The sequence below is a fragment of the Anas acuta genome, chromosome 3, assembly GCF_963932015.1.
Source record: "Anas acuta chromosome 3, bAnaAcu1.1, whole genome shotgun sequence".
In the NCBI taxonomy this organism is placed as follows: Eukaryota; Metazoa; Chordata; class Aves; order Anseriformes; family Anatidae; genus Anas; species Anas acuta.
The window spans coordinates 77,274,419-77,302,363 of NC_088981.1; the positions used below are offsets into that span (position 1 = coordinate 77,274,419).

The following is a 27,945-nucleotide window of genomic DNA, read 5'->3' on the forward strand; positions in this document are numbered from 1 at the left end:
TGAGATGGGGCTGTGCAGGTGGATTTTGCTGTAGTAAATTGTACGGTATGTCTACCTGTATTTGATTTTTATTTTTCAATTAATCATGAAATCTCAGATAACATCTGACTGCATGGTTATCCTGTGATATTGCTCAGTCCCCTTCGTATTGCTTTCTGTCTTTGAGCTCAGGACTGGGTCTGGTAAAATACAACCACATGACAGCTTGGAGCAACATTGAAATAAAAGGTTTCAAGGGTAAAATTGCCATTCTGGATGTGATTGACACATCCAGTTGATTGCATTACAATATATTTGGTTGACAAGCAGAACCAATTAAAAAGTACCTGATTGCCCACGTACCTTGTTAGATTTCATCTCAGTGCACTTATCAGTGAATTACATCTAATTTAATGACAATGAGGGGGCAGTGGTGTAGGAGTATAGGGCTCACTAGTTCAAGTGTACAGGGGCTTGAATCATTCTAGCTGGAAGTAAATATTATTATTATTTCTTTCTTCTGTCAAAATAGACAGAATGCAAAAATATAGATTCAGTGCAGAAGGGGAGGGCATGATATGGCTGAGGAAACCAAGTTGACATAAGATGGAGACAGTGTCAACAAATGCCAGAAACTGTGATGGTGCTGGAAAACAAGAGTGAACAGCTTAAAAAGCAAAGTGAACTTTGTACCTTGAAAGAATGTGTCTGAAAGATGGCAATGAACTATTAGATGATTGCTCCTATTGCAGGAATAACATGATTGTGGTGTATCAGAGATTCTGTGACTATATAGAAATTATTTTGAAACCTTTTGCAACATCTTTTCCATTTTGATTAACCACAGCCCACTGAGTATGTGTTCTTCACACATGACAGAATTCAGATGACAGAGCCCAAGTGAAGAATGAAATGCTGTTGATGACATTTTCCTCATTCAAGAATCCTGTCATTGAAAAACAGCCTCTTTGGGGAAAAAGAAACATCTCATAAAAATGTTGAAATTAGTGTGGAGTTTCTCAAATTAGTCTTAATATTATTTAGTTATTATGGAAATATTAATATTATTTTAAGATTTGAATTAAAAGCAAAAATTTTGAGAATACTTTTGATCTTTCATAAATATAAATTAGAACATTATAAAAAACTAATTTTTACTGAAAAAATGGAACCTTATAATTTTTCACCTTTCAACACAGGCAACTATTTTCTTCTTCCTTGTACATCAAAATTAATTGTAATAAAATTATAATTGAACTGCTAGATAATACATTATTTTTTAATGTGATCTTAGGCAGGACTGAAGATAAAGACCCACAGAGTAGGTGAGATGAGTTGCTCTCAGACTCCTTTTACTTTGTTTAACTTGTGACTCTTTCTCATGTAGTGGGAACTTATTTATTGCACCTCTACACACCTACATGTAGGCATCTGCTCTGAGATATCTTAAGCTACAACCAGGTCTTTTGCCTAAAGGCTTGTTATCCTATCCAAAAGCTTCATTGGAATTAAAATATGTGTTGAGAAAATATTAGACTTGGAAGGAAGCTGCTATTTTAGTTAGTGAGAATCGACATGGGGTATTTTGTAATGTGGTGTGTCAGGGTGCAACCAGCTGATAGACTAAGAAGTGCTGTAACTATTTGTCTGTCTCTAACTTCTATATCAGCTTTGCTGAGAAGTGCTAGCCTGTTCACAGACTCACACTGGCTTCATGTTCAGTTCCGTGCACTGTTTTGTGCCAAAGTACCAGCCTGCATAAAGCTAAAGTGGGGTTATTGCTGGTTTTACTGAATGAGGAAGTTGTGCCCACAGCAGCTTTATCACTCATAGATACGGTTTCAGCTTCTAGAACCCTAATGCTGGCAGTGCTAGAAACCTGCACAACTTCTGTGCATGACAACTTCTGGCTTTCACTTCAGGGCTGTGCTTCTAGAGGCAGATCAAAAAGTCAGTTGCTTCTGACCCGGTTTTCTAAACATGTAAGGCTTTATGTCCAATAAGTTGGTGTATCCAGAAGGAGTTTGTATTTGAGAAGGAGAATGAAATGGATCATTTGAGAAAAAAAAAAAAAAAAAAAAAAAAGTTCTGTTTTAAAGGCAGAAGGTTGTATTAGCTGTCTTAGCCTGACTTTTTGATATGGCTTTTGAATGTAAGAAGAGGAAATGAGAAGGAGTGAATAATGAAATGTGACAGGGATTTCTTTCCCATGTACTATTAAAAAAAAAAAAAAAAAGCCTCTGCATTTTTTATGGGTAAGTTGAAGATAATGATAATTCTGGTTTGAGCAAATGACACAAATGTAAGAAACTTTTAAAGAATGTATCCAAGTTAGTGAAGCTTTAGCTCACGTGGAAAGCAAATTACCCAGCTAATGGAAGGGAGAAGGATTTTTGAACACCCTAACCAATTCTACAAGTTGCACTGTAGCCAAAAATAATATTCTGCCTTGCTTCTGTTATCATGGGGACCAAATACTCTGTTCTTTTGGGAATGCTGCATTAGTTAGTACATTTATTTGAATGGCATCATCAAAAGCAAGGCAAAGTAACTTCAACAGTAGTACCATGATGATATAGCTATGTTGCTTACTGTACACAGGAAAGTCAAACAACAGTCCACATGAATTCGTTCTGACTCTGACCACTTGCAAGGATTTTGTGTGTAACAGCTTAAAAAAAGGCAAAATACTGTTTGTGAAATCTCAGTCAGAATCATGGGAATGACTAGCAACAATCAACAATCTTTAGATCCGGCTCTTGTTGAGAACTACAAAAAGAAAAAAAATGGCATTAGACCTACAAAATAATGATCAAAGACTGTAGTACACTTAGAATGTTTTCTTTTATTTTAAATATACCTATTACAATAATTTGTTAGGCTTATATAGAGCACTATTATTTACATAATTCAGTGTTTATCCTTTGGGGTGAATTCCAGTGCTCAATAAATAAGAGTCAGTGAGCTGCTTGTTAACCATGTCAGGATCAGAGTTCAGAAAGATTAATTTCACATAAATGATGAAAGTCCTTGAAATGGTTACAGTTACCTATGGTTTCATACAGTAGGTATCTTCTGACTGCAGTCAAATTGTGTTTAAAATTCTGACCATAGTTATACATAATTAGAACAAAGATTAACAACAACATCAAATTAAAAATATACTGAAAAACATCAGTGGTTAAACCTCTACATTTTTCAGATGCATCTCAGGGTGACGATATTGTTCGAAGGTAACAAAGAAACAGTTTGGTAGAATTCCTGTTATAAAACATCATGGGGCAAAATATACAGTCACTAACAAATAAAAAATACAGCTTTTTACAATATTTCCTTTTGACATGGCATCTTAAAATGTGCCTGCAGATAAGAATGGTTTTCATTCTTTTATTAAAATTAAGTTTTCCATAGTTACTATTTCTTACACATGAATTATGCATTATGTGTGCTATTTAAAACATATAAAAGATTAAGTTGTCAGTACAAGAAATATTATTAGTTGAGAACATGAATAAAGGGTTCATATCAGATCCCATTCAATGTTATGTGTGTAAGCTCAAATAAACAAGAAAGGAACTTTGGTCCTGATCTTTCACTAGGAGAGTAAATGTCCCATGTTTCTACATAGAGAACTTACTATCTTTACAGAGATTGTGCCGGTCCTGAGTGCAATCCCATGATCCGTGCCCAAAGTGGGTTTGAATCAGGACAAGCAGCTTTAGGGTTTTTCTCCTAATTCTTGTCAATATGTTTTGGAGGTCAAGTCTATGGCATATCATGCAAGTGGCTGAATATCTATGACATTCAGCTATGGCACCCAGTATTGTTTCTCCAACAGAGAGAAAGATAGGGAAATGCAGCTCATAACTACCAGGCATTTATCCTAGCAAATGTAGCATTATCATCATTATCATGGACCAAAAACCATTGTTTATTGACAGTATGCCTGTTTGTTCAACAAAACATTTTGAATTTCAGCAGCATTACAGCTTTGCAGAGAATAGTTTCTGAAGTACCTTGTTACAGTTTTGAACATCTGGCACATTTAAGACACCCACCCAGCTATTTAAACAATATTTTAAAGCAAAATTAATGTTTGATATAAAATAACAGTTGTGTTGTAAATGTGGAAAAATAGCCTACAAAAAATAAGTATAAAAGTGATATCAGATTTATGAATATGTTTCATATATAAACAAGTCCAGGTGACTAGTCTGTGTGTTAGAAATGGCCCTTGACAGGCTGTGTCACAACAGTACATCACATTTTTCACAGTTTACATTAACACAGTTAGATTCACTATATGATGACACCTTATATAAGAAAAATAGTATTTTACAAACTATACATTTGGCATCTATTTTTAGATTTTTTTTTCTGTTTCTTTGTCAGTTCCTTTTTTTTTCTTTTTCCCTCTTTTTTTTTTTATTTTCTTACAAAATAGTGCAAAATTACAGTGCATTAATAGAAGATTTTGCAAATCCTAATAAAAAGACATACATAACTTTTTATTTTATTTTTAAATTATTATTATTATTATTATTCACTGGAAGCAGTTTGGCACATTAGAATTTTGTATAGATGGAAAATCTTCTCATTTTGTTGTCTTCAGGATATCCACTGAATCCTTGAAACATTAACCTGCACCAAGGGAGTTAACTTTCCATACTTTTTAATCTCATTTAACATATGCATTACAAAAGGAAACAGCAAAGGAAAATATAGATTTTATGGTTAAATTATTTACCGAACAGCATACATATATCAGACTGGCTTTTCATACCATGTTATAAGGAAAAGGAATATTTTCATTTGGTGACTGCTAAGTGGTTAGTTACAGCTTCAAGGCTCTATAGGAAATTTATCCCAATTTCAAAGCATTAGTTTATGGTATATCTTTCACATTTTACTGTCGTGCATGTCCTTGTATATAGATCCAAACTGTCTGTATCAAGTCAGGGGGACAGGGTTTCATGAAAGCCTGTTTTATGCTGGACTAATTCATATATAGAATAACCAACAATTGCTTTCCCTGCCAATTTGCAATGATTAGATGATTTTTTTTTACTAATTATTTACTTAGGAATGTTAATGAAGAGTTCCCCCAGGTATGAATACTTCATTTGTACAGAGAAGCACTATACTTCAAAGAAATGCCAATACTCTTGAAGACAACAGAGACTTCTGTGTAATCACAAACAGGCATGGTGCAGGCTGCAGGACTGGGAGCACCCTAGGTCACTCTGTGCACTGAGAAATGCACAAAGATGTCATATGAGTTCAGTTCACATGACTTCAGTTCTTTACCTCCTTAGCTAAAAGTAGGAATGAGAAGCCTGGTTGAGATCATAGTATCACCTGCTAGAGGTTCCCAAATAGCCACCTGCACCAACCTACTCATAATTCAGGCAATTAACAGAGGTGAAAGGCTCTGACATGTGACCAAATCTCTGAACTCTTCACTGCACAGAAACTATTGGGTTCAGTTAATTGCATGGGGAATATGGCAACATAAAGGTTTCTCAATTAAATAGCTTTCCAATAGAGTAATTAAGTGACTTTTTCCAATACAAAAACCACAGGATGATGTCTCTAGGACTAATTATTTCTCATGAGTTTATGGTTTTATTATCTGTATCACTCTGTGGCATTTGTGCCATGAATTAAAATTACTACTGCATGGTTTATTTAATCAATTTCTTGGCATTCCTGTACTTTTTATGAACATATCTAACCAGTATGAATGTTACACTGATTCTTTGAAGTTAGAATGGGCTGTAGCACTAGAACCATTTATTCATATATTATAAGGAAAACATCCACAAATAAGAAGGTTGCTTTTTACCCCAGCCATTCCACTCTGGGCTCATCCTGTATGAATGTTTGGGAATGTCCCATTTGGGAATGTCCCATATCAGCTACTGACTTCGGTGGAATATTTGCCTGAGCAAGGAGTAAAAGATGAAGCTTAAACAACCATTTTGAATGAATTGTATTTGTATCGATTGTGGTCTAACATCCAAAAAACCACTTATATCAGAAAAACAAAACAACAAACAAGAAAGCAGAATTGTCACCCATTGTTAATAAGAATACCCACCAACTGTTAGATAAACAAGTACTTCACCTAGATTCTCTTCTCAATAATTTACTGGTTTGGATGAAGGAAGCACTTGAATATTTGACTAACTTCCACCATTAGATTTAAAGAGGTCAGAAGCCTCCCTGTGTGCGCAGACACACTTGTGTTCTCTGTCTCTCCCAGGCTGTCGACCTCTAGTTCCTAAAACTCTAGTTTAGTATAAATCAGTAGTCCAATTAATTTACTTACAACTCAGTTGTTTCTGGTTGTATGCTTCTCTAAGATGAAGAATGCAAACATTTCCTCAACAGTGGGAATAAAACCATGTGCTGTTTTTCAATTATATGCCTTTTCTTATCCTCAGAAAGAAAATAAGAAGTAAATCAGGGGTTCACATTTAGATGTTCAAATAGCATTTGGACAATACTCTTAGATACATGGTTTAACTCCTAGGTTGCCCTGTGTGGAGTCAGGAGTTGGACTTGATGATCTTCATGGGTCCCTACCAACTCAGGATATTCTATGATTGTTCTATGATTAGACTCATTGCCTCTAGGACGTACTTGGTCTGGGTCAAATGAAGCAGATGTGACCAGGTTTTATACTTTCTTCCTAGGAGAATATTCTAAATACCATCTCAGCAAGCCTCAGCTCCTCTCACCTCTGTATTCAACATCTAAGTGCACAGCACAGGGAGGTTGTAAGGTGGGGTGCCATACTGAGTGGATGATATGAGGTGATGATGCACATGTTATATGCTGAAGCAGAAGAGTAGGGCCAACGTCTGATGGATAAGCACTAAGCTAGAATTAGTCTGAAGAGTTTTCAGTTTGGAGTAGCCAGTTTACTCACAGAATAGACCCATGGATGTTAAAAGGAAACACAAGGCCTATGCTATAGACTGTGCTCTCTGGCACCATTCCCAAAGACAGTAAAAAATATACTGTTAGAAGCCCCATTGCATTAAAGCACTTAAGATGATTTTAAATTTAAGCATGTGCTTGAGTCTCATGGTCATATGCATGTGCTTAAGGTCCTTTCTGAATGAGGTCCACAAAGCATTGTTGCATAAGTGCAGAAAGATTTATTTCAAAATCAAAAAAGAAAAGATAATAAGAATTCTTTATATCATATAGGAAATATGATTAGCATACTGACAGACTTCAGTCTTCCACCCCGAATGTTATTTTTTATCTAATAAAAGAGATAATACAATGCCAACAGGAGTGTCATTTTTGAATAACCAGTAACAGTTTTTAGTTATTTAACTGATGCCTGATTAGAGAAAATTATATGGTCCTTTTCCTTTTCCTTTTCCTTTTCCTTTTCCTTTTCCTTTTCCTTTTCCTTTTTTTCCTTTTCCTTTTCCTTTTCCTTTTTTTCCTTTTCCTTTTCCTTCTTCAGTTCCAGGTTGAAAGTGAACATAAATAGCTAGAGCCAGTAACCATCTGTTTACTGTGATCAGCAGTGCCAGTTACACAGATAGTGCTCAGTCTGCATGAAATCCGCAGCCCCACATACATATTCTAGCTCTCTCGGTCTTTAATTTCATTTAATATATTTCTTAAAAAACAAATATGTTGCTGGTTCTTTCTTGCACAGTCTGTGGGCCTCGCTCAGGCTGCTTATTCATTGCAATCACAGCCACCTTGGATGATAAGAGGCATTCAAAGAAACTAGGAACCCGAATTTGCTAAGGAAGGGAGATCTCACATTGAGCATGAGCTGCTATAGTCATTGAGTGTTGGTGAAATGAAAGGAAAAGTCTTCTTTAGAAGGATCTGCTGCCAGTTTGTCTGACATCTCTTCACATTCAGTGGGATAGCAATGCATCTGCTGTTAGCATTTTATCTGTTTTGGATCTTATTTTCCACACTGATTAAGACAGTATAATGTTGATAGCTCAGCATAGCACAGAGTGCCTAAGAACAACCAAACGAAGGTATAGTAAAAGAAAGAATAATGATTACTCTCTGTCTTCAATGACTGACGATGTAATATGTGACAAGTAAGCATGCTGCTGGGTTACTTGGCTGGCAAATAAAATGAACTGACTGGCTAAATAAAATTGTTAAGAAAATAGTAAGAATTGATGTGATTTCTCATCTTTAATTTCTCTTTTATTGTACAAGTATCTTCTTTTGACAGTGGTACCATGGCATAAATAATGCCTTGTTTTCCATTTTAACTAATTCAGTGTAATTTCTCTTTCCATAATTAATTGTTTATGCCCATTCTCCTTCACAGGGATTTACTATTTGAACCCATTACACTAATTGTTCATTTAGGATGGCACACAGAAAGCATAAACAGACTGGAATCAATCTTCTGTTAGTTAGGTGTGTAGGTCCAGGCAGATTGCATTTTTGCATGCATGAAGTCCAGATAATTTACAACCATTTTTTCCATCATTTACCACCTAGGCTGGATATGCCTGAAGATGTTACAGCTTCTGTCAGCAAAGCTCTTTACATTCAGGACTGCTTAAGTCTTGACAATACACACACGTAGATCCCCTTAAAATCTTCATAAAATGACTGACTCACTTTTGTTCCAGACCACACACTTCAGGAATATCAGTGAGACATTAGGGCCATGTCTTGTGTTAGGATTTGATCATGATTCTTAGTCATTTCAATCTGGTTTAAATTTCTCCCGTTTTATTAATCTTTGAAATAATTCAAGTAATGCATCCTCAAGGCAAAGTATCTACACAAGCTTGCGTAGAGTTTTTGTGACAAGAATGACTGTTTCCAGTTCCAGCAAAAGACTGTCATGTACCTTAAAATTCAGCACAAGATTAGCCACGCTGACTGGATCCAGTGCTCACAGAAGTAACAATATTACTTACAGGCTTAACACGTAGCATATATTTCAAAACTTTCCAGTGTATACTCCTATTGATCTTTTTAGTAATGAGTAATATATATTCCCATCTCATCTCATTATTGTGCTTACTTGTTATTAATATAAGAATTTATCAGATGAATCTTGAAGCCAAGGAATTAGTCTCCTCTGACTAAGGCCTTGTAATGCCTAGCACACCTCCTGCTATCTGGAATAAGGAATGAAATAAGAGACAGTACATGTTCACCAATGGGTGAATATACTTCCACTGAGGTCAATGCAAAGAATTTTAAAATTCCAGCATCAAAGAAATCAGGTAATCTAGCCAAAGCAGTGCCATATTCAGCAGCTGAGAATTTCACAGCCCTGAAAACAAAAAGTATGAAGAAACAGAAAGGTTTTGTTCCTGTGGGTAATAGCCACTTGCCTTCAAAATTATAGAAATATTATTCACATTACGACAATGTCAACACTGGTTTTAGAAGACTGGGTTTCCTTATATTGCATAAATTTGCAAGGTAAGCCCATCTTGTTTCCTACTGGAATGCTGGTGAATTTAGGAGGTTCACAGTATCTTGTAAATTAGTTTTTTAAGACAGCAATACACAGTATAAGTAAATATCTAAATGGAGACATAGGGAGAACACAAGTGTTTCTATAAGATTTTCAGAGGAGTTTCTGAGTTTAGAAATGTAAGTATATTATTCTTACAGCCTTCCATGTTTCTGTTCCAGCCTGGGGTAAACAAAGTATCTCATAAATCACTTTATTGTTTGTTAATCATCACTTACAACTTGATTCATTATTGCAGCACACTTGTTGTCTGCAAGTTTAATCTTAAGTACTTATCAATTAAATTGCTCGATCAAGGTCTTCTACATCACATAATTAGAAGTTTTTCCAGTTAAACCGTTAGACTTTTTTTCATTCTTTTCTGTATGTAGCTTCTTTTACCAGGCCTTACTTTAGTAGCAGGACATGTATTTGTTCACAGTAAATGAAAAGCATCTTACACCTTCATGTTTCAAGCTTTTTACATGTTATTTTCTTTTTCTTAGGGATAAGTCTCAAAAGTTTGAACTCGATGTTCATCTGTTAACTATTGAAACAATGTACTAATTTTACTGTGTGATGCTTACCAGTGAGTTTGTACCTTTTAACATTTCTTTTACAACTCTTTCTGTAGTTTAAATAAAAGATAACATAGTCAGAAAAGAATTCACATTTCTAGTATGATTTTAAAACATATCAAAATAGTAGACACAAGATTCTGAGAGCTGACTGCAACTCAGTAGAAACTGTACTCTGTAATATTTTGACCTAAAAAAACAAGCTGATTGGTTTTCAGTTGGTATCAAAATATATCCGTATGTCCTACATCATTAAACTAACCTTGTACTATACACAGCAATCCAGAATTTAAGTCTTAGCTGTTGAAAGAAAAAAAGTAATAAAATCAAATAACACACATTAGAAACAGACATATTTTGAACAATCATGACAATCATCACATTTCTGTATTTGTTATCAGAGCAAATTTAATACTTAAAAACCTGTTTGTATATTCAGATTTTGAAAGCATCTACTGTTCTTAAGAATGCATTTGTTTATACCTGTCACACAAAATATTTTCAGAAAACAAAACTCATTAGCATAATGAGTTGAATGGTTGAATATGTCATCTTGATAACTTATTTACTGATTTTCAGCATATTTCTTTCAGAAAAGAAACTTGCTACTCAGCAAGTTGTCCAACTATAATTACAGTTCAACAGATCTTTACAGAATTTGAGAGAAATTTAACAATTAAAAAAAAAACAAAAAACAAAAAACAACAGAGAGAAATTTCTAGAATCTTTTAACAAGCTATTTCTTAAAGGTTACTATTACCAGCTAAATTCAGTGCATGAGTCTACGCGATCAAATGCCTATATTAAAATCCATTTACTTCTGTATCAATATATCACCAATTACAGCCCTGATTCAGGTAAACAATACTTGATACACCAGGAAAATTAAGGACATGCTGCATTTAAATGCATTCAAAAGTTGGATGAATCGGGCTTTGATCACTATGATTGTTCATCTTGTTTATATCTGGCTTCTCTACTCTTTGGAGGGTAACAAACGTATTACTAAAGTAACTCTAGGAGCTGTTTCTTCGGAAACTCATCCTTTTTAGAAACAGAGCGTCTGCTATTGTAATACCTTTTAAAAACTGTATTTCTACATTCTGCACCCTTAAAAAGGGGTGCAATTGATCACACTGAAATAATGACAGATATTGAACTTCACTGTGTTCTTAAAATATAAGATGACCCATAAAAAAGTTACTGTTTTTTAAAACATTGCACACATTTCAGAATAGAACAGAAAATTATGTTCTTAAAATTCTCTATGGCATTTAAGAGTTGTGTCCTCATTTTCCAAATAGATTAAAAAGCAAATAAAATCTTTAAAAAAAAAGGAAAAAAACAAATGTTAAAAATCACCACTTTATGTGCAAGAATGAGGCATACTTCATAGACAATGTGAAAAATCTTGTTTAAAAATTATAGTAAACAATCAAATATTCTTCAGTGCACATAATTAGTATGTACATTATAATTTAAAACTGAGTATTGATGACTGCTGCTCATGATCTTTAAAATCTCTTACAAAATATAAATAGGACAGCCAAGAGAGGATAGCTGATAAACCATGACATAAGGTTTTCTCTTCCTTCTTTTCTTTTCTTATTCCTTTCCTCTCCACTTGGACTAAAGATCCTTCTGGCTTCTTCAAAAAAGTGCACACGTACGTGCACACACACACACACATACACACACACACACATTAATTCCAAAACCATTTTTCTAAATTTCCAATTGACTTGTATTCCTGGTGTCTTTTCACATGATCACAAGCAAGACATGCATGTGATTCCCAAAACCTAGGAAGATGCACTGAGAAATCCTTCTTCCAGTTGAAATAACTAAGGTACATCTTGTTATTTTTGTCAAGCATTAGAAGATATTCTGCCAGCTCTCTTGGGGAGAGAAAATCTTCCACGTGTATGAAAGAATCTGATGGAATGTAATTCTCATAGTTTTCTCTGGAAGGGCCCAGTACAACTGGTACTGATCCAGCCAGAAGGGCATTGTAAAGTTTCTCAGTAATATAATCTTTGTGGATTGAATTTTCAAATGAAAGGTAGAATTTACAAGTAGAGATAGTTGGAATTAAGTTTTTATCATTGACGTAGTCTCCGAAGGCTTGCCCATAGGTATGGATTTCAATGTATTTGCTAAGCTCATTGTAATACTTGACTCGAGCATGCTCAGGATTCCAGTTACTTACAACCCAACACACCAAGTTTTCTTTACTTGGCACTTCATATGTAAAGGAACTTGTACCAACCATCATGAAGCCATAAGGCACCTGAATATCTGAATCACGCCGATAAGTCAGGGTCAGGTTAAAAAGGTGTTCAATGCCACTCTTTTGAGGAGTATGTGTTGGAGACTCCAAGTTCATCCAAATCCATTTCTGGAATGGTGGCCTGGCTTGCTGAGGTAAATTAGTCAGATCCCAGCTAATGTCCCTGTGATGAATGAGAACTGCGTGGGATTTGTTATATAGTGAGCGGTCAATAGTCAGATGGCACCCATGGATGTTGAACATTGTTTGGCAGGATGTTAGATCAAATGTCTGACCAAATGGCCAAACCCAGATCAAAATAGTAGTCTCATTAACATTATCAGTTTTGGAAGAAAAGAAGCTCTTCATTTTCAAAACTGAGCTGGCTGATTCTATAGGACCAGAGATCCAGCTGTTTGTCGGTTTAATATAAATTAGTATAAATGCCATGAAACAACCAAGGACAATGAAGATAATCAAAAATGGCCGGAAAATTCCTTTAGATGTCGATGTCATAATTTGTTCTGAGAAAAAAAAAAAAAAGAGAGAGAGAGGAAGAGAAAGAGAGAAAATAACATCAGATATTTAAATCATATATATATGTCTTGCTAATGCAATCATGTCTTGTTAATACAATCAGACATCAGACCCCAAAACGGACAAATTTTGATATCATTGACCTATAATCTCAGAAACTTCTCCTAAGTAGAGAAGGTATGTTGTGGGTGCCCCATCCCTGAAAGTGTTCAAGGCAGATTGGATGGTGCTTTGAGCAACGTGGACTAGTGGGAGGTATCCCTGCCCATGATAGGGAGGTTGGAACTAGATGATCTTTAAGGTCCCTTACAACCCAAGCCATTCTGCACTTCCATGATTCCATGAATCCATTTTCCTATGAATCTATGTGATCTTGCACAGCATTCATGGCAAAATTTTGGATAATGGCATATTTCTCCTCTTCACATTAGAAGCTATTTGACATAAATTGAAAGTAGGGTTTTCATACATGTCATGCTTGATATATATCATATATATATATATATTTATATATATATATGTATGTCTTAATCATTGTATATCTTAAACAGTGTTTTTGCTTAAAACCTAGGCCAAGGATTTGAGACAAATGATTCTCTTTGATTCTCTTCTTGTGTGTCTGGGTGAAGGATAATATGATGCAGTTTTGGTCCATACATATTCATATGTATATATGTATGGAGGATACAGCTTTAGAGAAAAGAAGAAGGAAAGCACTGGAACTTTAATTCTGTTATCAATAAGATTGTCAGAAAATTAGCTTATGCCTGGTGGGTACATGGGTATGAACATTTGTGCCTTTTCCTGAGAACTCCAAGAACAGATAGGGAAGTAAAGCAGCAGTACAGGTTCTCAGCTCCCATATTCAGCGTCACAGTTCCCACATAAAGAAAAACAAACAGTAGTAAGTCCTTAAACATTTAGTTATGTTTTTATGCCACAGTCCTGTGGTTCTCAGGTTCTCAGCTCCCATATTCAGTGTTACATTTTTTTTTTTAATTAAAAAAAAAATCCCACACCTAAATATATATAAAATATCACTCTTAAAAAAAATAATCAGACAGAAAGCAAAAAAATAAAAATATATATATATATATTTTAAAATTTAAACCAGCTCATCTCATTTAACCTGTGAGATAAACAATTACATTCAGCACAAAGACATGGTAGAATGTTGTGAGTGTAAAAGATGATGCGTAAGCATAGCAGCACAGTTACAACAAAAAACATTTTCACATTCATCATTTATGAAAGGGACACAGAGGGAATGTCATTCCTAGTTCTACACTACCACTATATCTTGAGGAAAATAATTTTCCACAATTTCTTCCCTGTTTTGGAAGGTCTGATGGTCTTAATTTTCTGTTTTTAGGTACTGTAGGTTAACCTTGGCTGGCTGCTATGTGACCACCCAGCTGCACTCTCAATCCTTCTCCTAAGCAGGACAGGGGCAGAAATTAAGATGGAAAAGCTCACTGAGGTAAGGATAGGAAGATCACTTCTCAATTACTGTAATGGGACAATAAAACAGACTCACTCTGGGGAAAATTAATCTGATTCATTGCCAATGAAAATAGATTTGGATAGTGAGACCCCTCCAAAGGGAGCAGAAGGGATTGTTAATGGGGACTGAGGTCAGTCTATAACAGCTCCACCACACCACTCCTTCCTCGCACTTTTCCCCTATTCCAGTATATGGGCTGTAGTCTTTCTATAAAAAAACGCTGGTCCAGAATGGGGTTTTCCACAGATTGCAGTGTGGATATCTGCTCCATCATGGCCCTCTCCATGGACTAGGGGGAAATCTTTGCTTTGGTGCCTGAAGCATCTTCACTTCTTCTCTGACTTTGGTGTTCATGGGGCTGTTTTTTTTTTTTTTTTTTTCTCATTCCTCACTGTCTGTCTAGTGTATTTGCCTTTCTTAAACACACTTTTTCCTAGGCACTGCCATCCTGGCTGCTGGCACCAGCTGTGCCCAGTGGCAGGGTCAGTGGAATTGGCTGGAGTCCAGCATGGGGCAGCCCCAGCCCCTGCTCACAGAGGAGCCCTGTAGCCCTCCTACCCTACGAGTGCCTGGACATGGACAGCCAGTAGAGACTTTTAAAATCTTTTGGTGTGTTTAGTCTGACTCCTTTGTCTCGTCCTCTTCTTTTGGACATAGATTAGCAAGTCCTCTATGCTTTCAAGCAAAATGATCCTGAAAGGAGTAAAGGGGAGGAATGTTTGTGTCCATAACTTTTCCACTTCTTTTCATCAGCTCAAGTTCCTCTGAAGGAAATTTGTGGTTTTACAGCTACATCACACTGGCTTTTTTTTTTTTTTTTTTTTTTCCAGCTTATGTTGATTTTTGCTTGAAATACATCTAGAGGGCAGTTTATGACCCACAAGAGCAGAAGGTTCTTTCCCTGCCTTTCTATAATGACAGTCTGAGCAGGGTCTCTGAGGAATAAAGGATTTAGATTGAACAGCTCTAGGAGATGAAACTCAAGTTAAAAACAAGGGGCTGAACCAATCTTTATGTGACTGTTCTTAGTTTCTCTGCTATCGAAACCAACACAGAATAGGGACAGCTTTTCACATAAGAGCTAGTGTGAGCTGAGTTTGAAGGATAGTTTGGGAAAGGTGTCTATTCACAGAGACTGATCATTTTCTGGAGACTGAAATGGCCGGCAAATCAGAAAAGTACTTTAACATTGTGCCTTGTAATGCAGTCACCCTCCGGTTAAAAGCTCACAAGGCTTTCATTGCAGGGATTATTTTACACCAAACTCATCTGCTAACTAATGAACCCCCCTGTATCATCACAAGACAATTTCTGCTACATAGGAAAGACTCAAATATTATTTATTCTGTTCTCTGCAAGAAATTATAGTGTATTCACGGTGCAGTATTTGTGTAGGAAGTTTTGAACTATAATGTCAATGTGAGGATAAACACTTGCTGCTCCAGAATACCAACATTAACTTCTCACGACACTAAAAAAGTAAATTAACCTATTTTCTGTCCTCCAAATCTGTTTCCTCACATTGTTTTGGTGCCCTCTACTTATGTGCCCCTACTGATGCGGGACCGTGGTTCTTAGAATTTACCTTTCACTGAAACACTAGCTCACAGACAGGAAAGTACTGTCTGGTTTTACATCCTTTGGTTTCAGAGAACTAGCCATTCATTACACAGACTCAAACATCTATTAGGAAGCTACTGCTAACAGGATTGTGGAAAAATGTTACAAAAGTAAGATGTTAAAACCTGGAATGAGAGGTTTGCAAGGAAGCAGAAGCCTAGAGCAGAATTCTAGCAATACCACTTGCTTATACTCCAAGGAGCTGACAGGATTTTTTGGTAACTGCAGTAATAACTATTAAGATATTCACTGGGAATAGCAATATTTTTTTTGCAGAATGAAGTGTTAACCTCAGAAGCAATAACTTCTGCCTTCCTTAAAGCAGACTGAAGAACCAGCAAACTCTGCCTTCATGGCTTTTGGGACCCTTAGTTCTATATACAGGGAGGCAGTAGCACAGTGAAAACATACAGCAAGCACCTGTCGACAAATAGTATTTTCTTGCGAAGTAGCTTTTCTATAATGCTAGGATATTAAGATTGGTTCCTTTGTTTGCCCACTAGAATTTATGGAAGATTTATTTTTCACAATGTTCTTCAAAATGTGTTTTCCATATTTAACATTTCCTTCTTCCTTTTTGTGCCTAAGGTAACTACCAATCTCCTGCTGTAGCTCTCACATAAAGGTGACGGACACTAAGGAGACATTCATTACAAGACATCCAGCCAAATAACCTTAGCTCACCCTTCCTCTTTCATGGCTTTCCTTCCACCACGGAAGCACAAATTTCCTTTTTGCAGATCCCCTCCCCCATCAACCTCTGGCATGCCAGCCTCTGAAAAGAAAACTTTGTCAAAGAAATGTGTTTACTGAGACTATTGCCAACTGGAAGAATTCATTACCTTTGATAGTTTCATTATAAAGTACATTTCTGAGTGTTGTGACATAGCGAGTATCTTCTAGGTGCTTTTTTTCCTAGTTGAAAGTATAATATCTCATCAGTACAAGGCTATTTTTCTCAGTACAAAACTTAAAACTTTAAAGTGCAAAATTTGGCACTACATCTGCAAGCAACTCCACGTAGTAGCAACACAACCAAGGAGATAGTAGCAGGGTACTAGCAACATTAACCCTAAGTACACCAGGCAAGGCTTGCAAAAAATATATCTATTGTGTGAATGCATCATGTTCACAAAGAAATAAAATGGAATTTTAAAGGAACTGTTTTATCATGGCTCCTTTGCAATGGTGATTTCTTAGTTACTCCAGAAAGGATATATATATATATATATTTCTGATATGCAACACTGCAGGAGGGAGAAAAAAAGGTAACCTTCCTGGTCAATAATATCAGTATCTGTTTTTCTGGCATATCTTTATGCCAGCTTCACTGGCATACTATCAAAGTCTTCCCAGTAACCCAAATATATAACTACTTGCAGAAGTATAACTGTCATTACTAGTCTAGTACTGAGATCTTCCAAAGGCTTAGTGTCAAGGTCAGTCCTATGATTTTTATAATCCAAACAAGCTGGCCACTGCATCCATCAAAAAAAAACAACACCTGACTGTCAGCACTGGCAGTCACTGCAAATCTCCTAGAAGAGCTAAGATGGCTTTCTGGAGAATTTGAAAGTGTGAGGGAACGTTTTGTTTCCAAGGGTGGAAAGGGACATTGAGGACAGTATTTTAAAATTAAGCTGGAGCAAAGGGACAGTGTTATTTTTGAAGTCATGGACACTGAATAATGAATAAAGAACTCTTGTTACTTTTCTTGCCTTACTTAAAATCCTGAATTGTTCAGGGCTAATTCTTATCTTTATCAGCATTTGGTTTCAGGAGAACTCAAGAAGAAATACTTTAAAGCCTCTGGTGATCACTCCTGGGATCAGATTGGGCATCTCTGGCACAGAGGATTTATCAAAAGTGAGAAGCAGAAGGAGGACACTGAGGCAAATAGACATGTCAGAGATGGGCCCATCTACAAGCAGATAGTATCTATGGAGATACTCTGGAAATATTAAAAGAACAGTTGAATGCAGTGGGAACTGATACGAATCTCATGCAAACAAACATTACTGTTGGAAAGAACATTCCTTTGAAATTCCTTTCCCTGTCCTCTGGCATATTGTAGCAGCCCCAGCCGTGACATATCTACCTTTATGCTAAAGGTGGTGTTGTCTTAGACCAAACTTACAGTTAGCTGGAGTTTTTTTCACTTGCAGTATTAAAAGAAAATATATTGCTTCAGGCTAGCTTGAGTTTATCTTTCTATCTCCAAGTCATTGGTGTGTGGACATGCCCCAAACTACTTTTGCTTCAGTTCTCTGAGACTAAAAAATTTTTCTTTTTGATGGAATTAACTCTTACTGCTCCCAGTTATGCCTTTTTAGCAACTGGAGTAGTAGATTTTTTCCTTGCATGGGCTTGTTTCCATTCTTTTCCATACCTGTCCCACAGATTTCTGAAAGCAGCCCAGTCTGAAAAGACTCAGCTGAGCTACATAGAATTAAAGGTTTTCAGACTGAAAGTTGAATGAGCTGCTAATCTCAGGCTGTGTATTTTGATTCTATAGTTGTTTGCACCATTCTTTTTCTTCCCTTCTCCACCTCGTTTGTTTTTGGGATATTTGTTCAATTCCTCAGATTCCAGTTTTGTGTGTTTGCACTTTGAGGACAATATAGAATGTTTTTATTCAACAGTGGTAATTTTTATTATTATGAACAGTTTTAGAAAAATAATCTAAGAGGACAGGTAGCATAATTAAGACATTGTTTAGGGAAGGTGCTGAAGCAATCACTGGAGACTGTTAAGAACAGGTTAGACAAGCATCACTCAGCAAGGAGAGATTAGATTCTCTCAGGTCCTGGGGCTGGGCTAGATGACCTCTTTTAATTCCTTCCAGCCTTATGGTCAGTGATGATATTAATCACAGATTGTTGTAAAAAGTACCTAACAAAAATGCATCCCGACAGCCTAAAACTGCAGAAAATTGCTGAATAAATTAGTAAAAAAAAAAAATCTCATCTTGAAACCTTTCTTGCAGTCTATGAAACAGCAATACTGCATAGTGAAAATGTAAAGGAAACTGAAAAATCTAGTGCACAACAACGACAACAACAACAAAAGTCCCCGTTTTCAAAGGCAAAACAGAGAGCTTCCTGTCAATTGCTGGCTGAGGTACTGCTGCTTTTTTGAGAATCTCTGAATCTTCTCCTCTCAGGCCTTGGTGAGGAACACCCTATTCTCATCTCCATTCTCCCGATTGCTGTGCAACACACAGAATGCTGCAATGGCTCAGCAGCCTTCAGCGTTCCCGTGTGATTGCCATCTATCCTCCTTCTCCTGGTGGCACTCACATACTGTCACTCCCCAGCTGCTGAGGCAGCAGCTCAGTGGTTCCTTTCTGCAATCCGACGCTACAGCAGACAGCCTTAGCCAGGGATGCGGGGTCTTTTGTAATAACAGAGGGAAGCAGCTACAGCATTGCTCTCCATACTGGACAGATCCTACTTCCACGCCCCACTGCCACATATTTGAAAAGGAAAAAGAAAAGAATTACCTGAAAATCCTATCCAAGGAACTTTTTTTCCAGCCAATACAGCAGTAGCATCAGGACACCCCACTTCACACTGTAGCTCTATCTCTTTCTATTTATGAACTCTAAGGGAACATAAGAGTACTGTCTGTTCCCTCCCTGGCACAACTGGAAAATTCATGCATGCAGAGCTTTAAGAAACATCAGCAGCATTGCCAGGCTTGGTAACATGCAGAGACAGTAACTTTTTACCTTAATGACCATGTTGGCTTGTCCACGTCAAAGCTAGTTTACAACTGATAACATTCTGTGAAGGGAGTGGTGGCTTTCCATACTGTGCTGACTACAGAAAAGGCAGTTCTTTACCACTATAACTTACAAGCCAAGTTTATCCACCTCCCCAGGAAAGTACTTTTTGTCTTCCTGAAGATAAAACTCCTCCTAGTTATACAGTACAATCCAGTCTTCTTTCAAAAGCACTGAAAATGCTCTGCACCAAATGAAGCTGTTCAAAAAAAAGCACCCCCAGAAATGGGTAAGGTGGTTTCTTTCTCCCTTCTTTCCATGTAGTTTGGGGACAGCAAATTGCTGTTCTCACTGATTGTGCCAGAACTGCAGAAAGAGCTGTTCAGTAACTTTGTGGATAGCTTGTAAAACTGCAGCCAACCAGATGAAATATGGAAAACATATCTACACAAGGTATGAGTTTGTGATGCCCACCAGCCTACCAGAAAGCCCTAGTTAACTCACAGTAGCTGTGAAAATGGTGTAAATTAAGTCAAAAAGAGATGGGATGTAAAGTGGCAAATGAAGAATCATAGGCTTTGCTGTGTATGTGTGCTAAACTGCACATCCCAGAATCATGGTTGCTTCTGACCAATTTCCTAGTATATAATTCCTTAGTACAATGGAAAAAAATGCCTCTCCATGCAAAGCAGACAAATCAGGGTCAGGAAAAAGTGGAAAATGCCTGCTTATAATAGTGAACATTTACTAGGGGACATTACTTCTGTGGCAAAGCAAGGCTTTTGGAGCTCTAAGCACCAGCTGTTTGCGTAGATATGATTAGAGGCTGTGTGCAGCCTCTTACACTGCTGAATCTTGCTGCATAGGCAAGCTAGAAAATTTTAATTGGGATTTAATGCTGTTCTTTTTGCAGATACAACTGCAAAGATCTGGAGGATTGTGCCAGTGGCAGCATAACTTCTGAGACAGCTCTGTAGCCTAGAAAGAAAGCCTGAGAGGCCTCTAAAATTTCCCATAAAATCCTCATAATTTGAACTCTTCTTAACATTTCAGTTCTCTGCCTGCCTAGCACCTTTTTCTTAAGAAACTCATAAATACTCTGGCTTTTGGATCTGTACTGATATCAGTATTTTAGGATGCAAATTGATGGTCTTGCTTTAATTTACAAAGCCTAAACTGTTAAGAATGCTAGTTGCTGGAGAGAAAACTGCTCTTGAGAGAGAAGGGGGCAACTGAAGTGCTCACATCCGTTGTAATCAGCTCTATGGCTGAAAGGGAAAAAGACATTTACTTATAAAGTCAGAATAAAAGTGCAGAAGAGAGCTGATGACTTATAGGTTGTCAACAGGATTCGGCAATGAAAAAGAGTCCTTATCCAGATTCTGCAACTTCTTGTCCACACTGCTCTTGCTTTCTTAAAAGAGACTCAGTAAGTCAAAGGCTGAGGTTAAAGTCAGTGTATATAAAATACAAATCCTTCGTATCCTAAGATACTGAGTGCCAAAAATGATCGTCACTTATTTTCTGTATTGAAAATATGTACTTCAAGTAAGTGAGCACTTATAAGTGCAAGTGCCTCAATACAAAATACATGGACAATTGGAAAAGCACCAATCATTTTCCAATTGCACACCAGCAGTTATGTTTTCAAGGTGAATTATGTTGGTAAAGTGTTAAACATTTTAAAGAATGAGCCTGGTAGGTGTAAGATGGAAGGTCATTATAAAACAGGACTCTTAATGTAAGTGTTTTATCTTGCTGGAGCAAAGAAGTGTGTAAGTCACTATAAACTTTGGCCAAATTTGGAAATTTTAAAAAATAAGAAAGGAAAACTTTTTAGAGACCAATCCATTTGGCTTCTTACTCATGCACAGAAAGCAAGAGCAAGATCCACACACACACACACACAAAAAAAACAAAAAACAAAAAACAAACAAACAAACAAAACATAATTGCTCAAAACAATTTTATAAGAGCTTAAAAATCACGCATATACATACCCTCACACCCAAACAGAAACAAAACTGGAATTCACCAAAACCTAAACAGCAGAAAATTAAACAGTAAGGATGAAAACATATTTTAAATATATGTATTAAATAGTATATATTGTAAACCCAGCAAAAATAGCAATCCTTAAGCCTCTCAAACCGTACATTCCTCTGAGAAAACAAAATCTCAGTTGAGAGAAACAGTGGTTAATTTTTTGGAGTATCTCTTTGTGTGTATAATGAAAGGAAGAACAAAGAGCTGGAACTACTAGTATAACAAGCTGAGAAATACAAAGCTGTAACAACAAGTCACTGAAAAGACATTTTCTATAGAAAAGAAAAAAAAATCTTTCAGTCAAGAAACAGTAAATACGTGAGGAGTGAGTTGAAGGAATTACAGTCTGGAAAAAAAATCCTACAACACCTACATGCACTAAGATGATGTTTTCTTGTTACTACTTGCTGTCTGGGTTAACATATGCAGTGATGCCTCTGAAAGCAACTCTCACGGTTAGAATATAGGAAGGAAGAACAGGTTGATGACAATAAATTGCATAAAACAGATTGGTAGTTAGTACAGAGATCATGCTTAATTTGAAAAGACTCAGGTTACTTGCTATGGAACTTGCTGTTTCCTAGCTAATTTTCTTCCTTTTCAGACTATTGAAAAAAACAAGTTGAGTATCTGCAGTGTAAGTTAAAGCAGTCCATTCTGGTGTTCAGTTACTGCATTTTACTGTCATACATTATTTTATTCTTAATAGAGCAAAAATTCCATAGTGAATTCATGTATTTTTTACCACTGCAATAACAGGTTAAAGTAAAATTATTTACTATATCTTGAAGATACAATTTGCTAGGCAGTCTTTTTGCCATCTTAAGGTTTGCAGCCCATATTTTTTATCTGCTACAATCCTACTGTACATATTAGAATGAGGCATTTAAATAGGGGTGAGAAAATAGTTCTCATTTGTTCCAGTATATGAGGAAGACTTTCTATAGCCATCTTACTCAGAAAGCAGCTTTCTAAAAAAGTCAACTGAGATGTCTAGGAGCAAATGCAAGGAGAAAAAGAGAGGACAATGAAAAGAAATTAGAAAATTGGAAAAAAAAGGAGCACTCTGCTAAATTCCATTTTCCTCTGCTTTGAAGACATTGGTGTAAAGAAAAATGATGGCAGGCAGTTGCCTTTATTTAGTCTGTGTCTCCCTGCAGTTAGTGCAGCTTAGCACAGGTGGGTAGGACTAATTTTATGACAAGGATGATAAGAAACTCATGCTTGGTTAGCCTACCCCTGGTCCTAAGGAGCCCCAAACCAGAAACAGGCACTACTAATAGGGCTCAGGGGGTATGCTGGTGTCTGACTCCAAAACTGCAACCCTGAAAATCTCTGTTCATTTGTTCCTTAATGCTAGTCATACTTGAACTCTCTCTGGCCCTCTGCCTTTCAGCCTCCTGTGCACTCAGCAGCCTGGTGCCAGCACATGCCTGGAAGGGGCTCATTCTTCACAGCGAAGGGCCACTTAAATCGATAAGCCAGCTATTCTCCCAGCTCGCAGCCCTGAGGAAGGACTTAGTAGCTGTGTCTACAACCACAGACTCCATCTCAAATGCAGTGTTAGCAGCTGCTTTTTGCTTCTCTGCTTTTAAACAAACCAGAATAGGGTGAAGTCCCTTTATGCAGCACTTGAAGCTACAAACTCGGATGAGAGATACAAATCCTACTTCAGCATGAAGTAATTCGGTCCTAGATATTGCACTTTCCTTAAAGATTTCCTAGCTCCTTGATGGCAGTGACTGTTGATTTTAAAATGTGAGAAGAGATCTAGGATTAGAAGGAAAGAATCCTTTCCTCCTTATTGGTGCCCGAGCTGCTAACCCAGACACTACTATTTTCCCCTGACCTCCTTCTGTCTCTTGCCTATTGACTCCTTAATGATTTATGCCCAGGGGCACATCTGCAGCAGTGGAGCATGGTGTCCAACTTCTTTCCCTGTGCAGTTTACATCTTTGTAATGGGGGATGGTGCAGGGAGGTGGTAGAGGTGGTCTGAATCTCCTGTGTTAGAAAGATTACAACTGGTCTGTATGATGGGTGACTGTTTTTTCTGTCCTCCTCTTGCTAGGTTTAAAAAGCTGTAACACCCCAATTTCTTCATAAAAGAAAGAGTCTAGCTCCCTGATTTCAAGGGAGGATTCCCAGCTCTGAGTCCCAAGGAGAGTACTCTTAAAGAGTACCAGATGTGCCTTGGTGAGGGATGGAGGAAGGCACATCCCTGTCCCATTTTAGGCAGCCTCTTCCATTGCTTTTCCTGTGTCTCCATCCTCACTGGTTTAATTTCCTGCATTTAGGTTGGCAGCCTAAATACCCTAAGGAAGCTTTTGGGTTCCTATCCTGGGGCTGACAGCTAACAGGCAGCCATGCTAATGTTTAGGGCACAAGCTGGATCTGAGTGCAGATTCTGGCATGCATGGTCAGACATCAAACAAAACCAAAGACCAAACTACTATGAATACTATGAAGTCTCCCTCCCAGCCAAATTAAATGAAGTAAATAAAATTCTTATGTATAATCTTTCATAAAGGGAGTGAAACCAAAAAGAATAATAATATTAGTAAATCTTGATATTTCTGACCAGCATATTGATCTAATGAAGAACAGCATGGTTTTGCCAAGTCTAAATCACTATTAGAGCCTGCTGGTGCCCTAAAAAACCTCTTACATGGGACAGAGAGCAAGGTGATAGGAGAACTTCCTGGCTCATTTATCTGTTTCACTTGAGTTCAGTTGAATGAAATTTAATTTGGGTTAATCACTTTCTATCTCATTTTTTTTTTTTTACAACTATAGCATGAAACTAATGATATTTTCCCTCCTTTAATAAAATACTTTAAATAGTCTACAGATTATAAGCACCATACAAGCAAAACCAATGCTGCATTGGTAATAGCAATAGTTACTTCTGAAATGCCTTCCTTAAATAATCTTAAAGGATTTTTACAAGCATTAGTTAAGTTCTAATCATAGCACAGTTAGGAAATTATTACTGAAACTGCTTTAGTGGGAGTCAAGGAGGGGTGAAAATGAAGTCCAAGAAAGATTAAGTGATTTACATAATGCCATATAGTTTTTATGGTATTTGACAATGATGATTTTAATTTATATCAAAATGGTTGCATCTGTGGGATAGAATATCTTCCTTCAAACAAATGTCAGCAGAAACTACTCATCACATTAATTCAGACCAGATACCTCTAGCATATCTTCATTTCAGTCTCTGAAAACAGATCCCGAACTTCTTGACTGTAATACATTAGTAGAGGAAAATGTAAGATATAATCAGAAACCAATATAAGCCAATGACCCCTTGATCTGTACAATAAATAAATAAATAAATAAATAACACCTTGAACTCCTTTTTTTTTTTTTTTTCAGAACACTGAAAAATACTGTCAGAAGAGCTGAATTTATTGAAAGACAAGAAGTATCAGAGATGAAATCTTGCTCACAGAAACACTAGCAAGCCTTCTATTAATTTCAGTATGGTTACGGTTTTGTTCTTTCAAGTGAATGCAGCAACATCTAAGAAGTGAGAAAAAGAGCACAAAAGCTATTCCTTTGTGACCAAAGTTGGCTTAGAAATGAAAAACCTAAGGCAGCTCAAGAGACAGCAAGAAAGATATATGTCAGAGCCTAAACTCTAGAACAAGTTACAAATAATAAACACTCTCCCCTACATAGACACACACACACAATCGGTAACCTTAGGAAATTTAACACATTTTTTAGATTCACTGTAATGTCTTATCAACAACACCACTTTACATTCTTTGTGCCTGTACCCTATACGTATGTAAATACACACACACACACACATGCTTATGAACATATAGTAAACTACTGCCCAAACTGCTGGACATGGGTAGAAGCAGTGCGTCTAAGGAGATAAGCTGATGCTTTGCCATGTGACAGCCAGGAGATGTAGGTGGTAATGGCACAACTACTCCTGCCTCACTGACAACTATGAGGGAGAGAAACAGAGCACTGAATTCAGAGAGACACTGAGCAGGGGAGGGATAGGTGAGAAGAGGAGATGAAGAGTGGAGATGGGGTTATTGTGTATGAGAAATAGAATCTTTTTCTTTCTTACCTTAACCCTTTTATCAGAGAGGATGTGAAAGAAAGCACTGATCTCAAACACTTCACTTAGAAAGAAGCATAGCAGCAGGCTGAATCCTGAAGTCCTGAACATCATTAAGAGCATAAGACTTCTGTATACATATCTTGAGATCAGAAATCTTCCTTCAGACTTTTGGAAAAAAAGTACATCAAGGAAGAGAAGGCAGTTGCTCATATCAGGATGTTGATGAAATTTGTCTATGATGTGGCAGTAAGGTGGATTGACTCAACAATCATTTCTAATATGCAAACAAGTACATCTATTTGCATAGTTGACACGAATAGAAAGCTTTAAGGATAAAGGATTCTTAAAATCCATTTTAGTTTTCATTCATATTCTGCTCCTTTTTTTTCGTTCATTTTCCATGTCAGCAAGGATTTTTATTTTCTATTTTTTATTATTACATTGATTATGTTGCATTGCATTTAATTATTATTTTATTACCTATTATTATTGTATTTTATTTTTATTTTATTTACTATCTTTCAAGGTTACTATGCTATGCAAGGTTACTAGGTTGGTTCTGGGTCTTAAGTACAATATGATAATTGTTTTCAACCAGCTACTTCTAGCGGATTTATTTTAACTGCCAATACAGAGGATTAATATTTTTTTAATCAAAGAACATTAAAAATATTTCTAAGGATGATTTAGAATAAAATCTTTCAATATTTCAGCAAAGTGTTTTTTTGTGTGTTATTTCCGTGACTGTGGTTCCTAGTGAACTCTCACTGACACCTGTTACTAACACTAAAAACAACAGGAGAAAAAACCATATTTACAGAAAAAAAAAAAAAAAAAGCCTTTAAAAAATGAGTTACTTTGGATTTTCAAAGGCATAACTGTGTGGAGAAGATGTTTTCTAGGTTCCAAATAGTATAATATTAACTTGAAAATGTATTTTTTTTGGGTACTCAAGAAATATTTAGAAAAGTCCTTACAATTTCAAGGAAGTCTTCCCACTTTAAGCTATTTTCTGAATGCCAGGCAAGCATTTATTCAATGCCCATGGTGTAAACATTAAAACATGAAGTAAAAGATCACTTAACAGAGCTCGTGTATGATTGACAAATATTGGAATTTGATTGCATTTCTCTGTTATTTAAGAAGATACCAAATGAAATATGTACAACCGGGAAAAAAAACTGTTTTGGGTAGATGACCTTACTTGCTGATAAAAGTAAAATGAAATAAATTACATTTCAGCCTTTCTGAAACTACCCTATTATGCTGAACTGAACGGTAAGTATTTCACTGGGAAATTCTACATTCTGAAAGATATATTTTTTTATTATTATTATTGCTTTTTTTTTTTTTTTTTTTTAATGGAGAATAAAATATGATAATCTCCCAGGAGACTTCTGGAAAGATACTTTAAATTGTCATTTTGTGCAAGGAAGCAAGATAGAGTTCTGCAGAGCTGATGTGTTGATAGTATGATTACTGCAGCTAGATTTATTTTTCCATTGGGATTTTACATCTCTGCTTTATTTAACTGCTACATATAAGGGAAATTACATAAAAGGGCAAAATTGGCACAGAATTTCAGTTTGTAGTACCATGATTTATAGAACCTAAAAACAATAGACATGTTTCCACTGCTGTTATTGCTTAAAATACAGAAGTAAGAGTTTTATTTCTTTTACAAATTCTTGCAGTGTATAAAAGCTGTTGCTCTGTTAGTGGAGGCCAAACTGAGATTTACTGGACAGCGACTATAAACTATGGTACAAATGAGTGTCTTGTTTTCATTGGACAAGGTGAATTCAATTCCCTTTGTTTCCTACTCTCCCTCCATATATTGCTTCTGAAATGTTTTTGGATTCTGATGCATTGCACATAAAACTATGTTATTCTCTGGAAAAGTTCAAGAAGACTTGATCACAAAATGTTTAATAAATTTTGTTGTTGTTTTAGTTATCGGTGTGTAAAAAACAAAATATTCTCTTGAGAATATAGTTTTTCTTAACAATTTCTCAAGGATATTTTTTGGCAGATTTTGAACAATTTTTCAAGGAAGCCCATAGCTTCTCTAACTGCTTATTAGGGAGGGAATGGTTTGAAAGCAATTTTGCACAGAAA

At 36.4% G+C, this 27,945-nt stretch overlaps 1 protein-coding gene across 9 annotated transcripts in view; it reads right to left on the bottom strand.

Annotated features, from left to right (window-relative positions):
• Positions 1-2,804: 2,804 nt before the first annotated feature.
• FUT9 (fucosyltransferase 9) overlaps positions 2,805-27,945 on the bottom strand; it is a 146,145-nt gene continuing 121,004 nt past the window's right edge. For 8 of the 9 annotated variants that reach the window (XM_068677911.1, XM_068677908.1, XM_068677912.1 and 5 more), the window contains one exon: positions 2,805-12,831. In XM_068677911.1, coding sequence (XP_068534012.1) covers positions 11,744-12,823 — 1,080 coding nt within the window. In that variant the 5' untranslated portion in view covers positions 12,824-12,831 and the 3' untranslated portion in view covers positions 2,805-11,743. Of the gene's footprint in view, positions 12,832-16,652; positions 22,054-27,945 lie in introns of those variants that run through there. The other variant, XM_068677915.1, reaches the window with a different exon arrangement.